The sequence below is a fragment of the Oncorhynchus masou genome, chromosome 29, assembly GCF_036934945.1.
Source record: "Oncorhynchus masou masou isolate Uvic2021 chromosome 29, UVic_Omas_1.1, whole genome shotgun sequence".
NCBI classification, from domain to species: domain Eukaryota; kingdom Metazoa; phylum Chordata; class Actinopteri; order Salmoniformes; family Salmonidae; genus Oncorhynchus; species Oncorhynchus masou.
In genome coordinates this window covers 7,201,255-7,204,637 of record NC_088240.1, presented here as the reverse complement: position 1 = coordinate 7,204,637, position 3,383 = coordinate 7,201,255, and the positions used below count along the sequence as shown (strand labels likewise).

General features: G+C 40.5%; 1 protein-coding gene across 1 annotated transcript in view; it reads left to right on the top strand.

The window, feature by feature from the left end:
- Positions 1-560: 560 nt before the first annotated feature.
- The window catches only part of LOC135518938 (ephrin-B2a-like), a 51,655-nt gene continuing 48,832 nt past the window's right edge, over positions 561-3,383 (top strand). The window contains exon 1 of the mRNA XM_064943906.1: positions 561-1,473. Coding sequence (XP_064799978.1) covers positions 1,361-1,473 — 113 coding nt within the window. The 5' untranslated portion in view covers positions 561-1,360. The remainder of the gene's footprint in view (positions 1,474-3,383) is intronic.

Below are 3,383 nucleotides of genomic sequence, written 5' to 3'. Positions count from 1 at the left end.
ACACGTCGTGAATGTTGTGTGGATATTGTTTTGTGGAGTATTTTGATAATAATATAGGAATGTCATCAAGCAAATAAATCAAGTGTTCGCAAATGTGCGAGGTTACCTATTACAAATAAAGATCCGAGTCACTTTTTCCCCTCAAGTTAAATAAAGGTTCAATTTAAATGTTTAAAAAAATCAGCTGCTTAATATTCTTGACATCATATCCCCTGGTTATTATACTTGACCTACATCGTGTTACCTAAAGCGATGTTCTGAGAACACTATAGCCTAAGTGTCATGCATATTACACTTTATTTTAAAGATCGTTTTTGAGATACAATTTATATCGTGGTCAATGCACTATAAATACAATATAACGTCATTTGACTGCTTTCTCCAATTCTATTCCATTCGCTAATACTGCTGCTTTGCAGTTGAACCAGTCGCCGAGTTGCCTCGTTTGATTGACAGGAGTATTACTATTGACTTTCGGACAAGTGCCCAATGAGGAGCAACGTGGGCGGAGTCACTGTAAAACAAGCTCTGCCAAATATTCTGAATCCCGGTCAGTTGCAGTTACTTGCAATACAGGCTCTGCGCAGCATTCAAGCATTCAAGCATCGCTATACGTTTTCGCCAAAGCATTTCATTCGGATCTGCAGGATTCAAACCACAGCAGTTCATTTGTAACCGAAATGGACCCATAGTATGACAACTTTCATTTGACTTGATTTTTTTATTTTATTTCATTGTCATATTTGATATTTATTTTTCTTCATCCGATATCATTGATTTTTTTACTCTCATCCACAATTGATTTGCAGCCAGTTTGCTCACGACCACCCAGCTCTAAAGGGAATACTGTGTCTCGAGCCGATCTCTCTCTTTCTGTCTTTCCTGCTGTTATTCGAGAAGGAGGCTCGCGCACTTTGGATTGGTACCTTGACTGGTTTTACCAAGAACCGGACAAACGGGGGATTTATTCTTTGCTTCTGCGCTCGTGGAAGTGGACAACGGCGGTGACAGGGTCGCCTTTCTGTTGTGAGGAATGTACCCTGTGCTCAGGTCGGCTCGCTGAGGGAGAATATTAACGCGCTATCTTCTTCTCTCTGAATGAGACTGCTTTGCACCTTTGGTTTTGTATTCCCGAGGTGTTCGGGTAAAGGGACTAACTCGGCAGCAGGTTCTTTCTTGGAGATGCACTACATTTGATTGTTTTTACGCATTCACTATTTCGTCCCTTTTTTCTCTCTCCCCATTTTCAGATCGTGATATAGAGTTTAATTGCCTCAGTCATTCTCTTGGGCGTTTCACGTCTCTTTTTTTGGACATATAATTTCGGATCGGATTGTGATCCTCCCGAAAGACCGTAATAATGGGGGATTCGATGTGGAGATATTATGTAGGAGTTTTGTTTATTGCGTGCAAGGTGATCTTGACCAGGGCGATAATTATGGACGCCATATATTGGAACACAACAAATACAAAGTAAGTGAAGCACGCGTCCACCACACTCATTCAGCACGGGGAAATAGCATGTATATTGAATTCAATTTATTTTGGGTAAAGACATGATTTATAGCGCAGTCCATGACCTTTGTAAATACGGCTTGTCACGTTATCGTATAAACAAGGTGTCCATATACATACCTGACATGATAGCTGTAATATTCCCTAAAGGTTAAATTCATATAATAGCTCATTGACATACATTTTATGGAGTTTTTTGTTGTTGCGTTGAAGCGGTTTTGCGCCGACGGCCACGCATCGGGCGAAGGTGGTAACGTACTGAGACGTACATAGACGATACAACATCTCTGTTGAAAGCGAAATGATGAATGCTCGTGCGTTATTTCTAGTTTTCTATTACTCCGTAAGTGTTTACTGTAGATGTTTGAGTGGTCCGTTTTTTACAGAAAGTCTGCTTATAAAACACGACGCGGTGACAGTTCAGACAGACTTACTTAAAAAAAAAAAAAACATTCCCCATCCACTTCTTTGGTCAATAATAGTCAGTTATACTTCACCAAATTATGGGAAATCGTAATATTTCAATATTTTGAACACAAATGGAGACCTATAACATACCCTTCCACGTATGTTTATTTATTGTCGTCTCTTCCGCACACGTTTGAATAAATAACATTATACATGCACTTTGGTGGTGTAGCCTACTAAACACACCAAGACGTTTTACGCGAAAGGTATTAGCCAATATGAAAATACATGTATGACATATTTTGTAATTGTAAATTATTCACAGAAAGTTAGACCACAGGTCCTATTAGTTGACACGAGCTTTAGTGCGCTGTCAGGCTGTTCAGGCCGTAGTTGTTCTATCGACCAATGGTTTTGTTTGGTAGGCCTATTCAACTTTATAATATACAGCATGGGGCCCTGTCTGAATTAGTACACCGAATTGATTTTAGCATCTACATACAGTTTAAAAGGGTATAGTATGTGAAGAAGTATGCTAGAATAATCACTACTGATTTAAAAACCTTTATTGGGTCAGTCTATTTATTCTCTTTTCATTTGCAACCATCAACTAACTCAAACCAGCGCCATGAAAATGAAGAGTTGAATTATGCATTAAACATCGCAACCTCAGACGAGTATTTTCAGGGGGGTCAAACCCCAATGGTGTGGCTCTCCTCTTTGTGCCAATTTCCACATGGCGTAACTCGGATTTGCTTAATAATTCAACTTTTGGCTTCAATTCAACAAGGAGCTTGCATTCCCCAGCTACCCCCCTCCCTCATAAACAGGCCTGAATAAATACACATGAAACAAGTGGTATCGGGAATGTTATGACAGATAGACTAACAGGTGTCCATTGTAGATTTTACTTCATGATTGATAGTCATCAGCTTTATGGATGTGCGCTCTTCTCTCGTCAGATTACCTTCAGACATTCCAGATCTGACCGCGTTGACTTTATTGCTGTGGCATTTATCGTCGGAATTCATGAGAGGATTTCAGTTTTTGCTGTTGAGCTTGGATCCTACGGAACAGTTGCTATGCCGCATGCGTATAGCGGTCTGACTTTTGCCTGTAGGCTTTTGTGGCTGTGTACTGGTGGTAGCAACAAGCGTTGGCATTTAGCAGGAAGATCGATGATTGGCAGAAGTCGTTGTCAATGAAACGTCTGTAAATATCTATCAAATGCGTATTTCCATTTATTTTACACCCACAATTTACGGTACATCATTTGAAATCATTACATCAGCCTCGAGCGAGTGAGATGAAGATATGGAGATACACGGAAGGGCACTCATTAGATTATGGTTTGGCTGAAGGTGGGGGAGGCGAGGAGTTGAGTGGGTCTGTTGCACGGTTGCGAGACGATTGATGCGGATACAACACGTCGCAATGACGCCTGCTTTGCATTAAGCAGT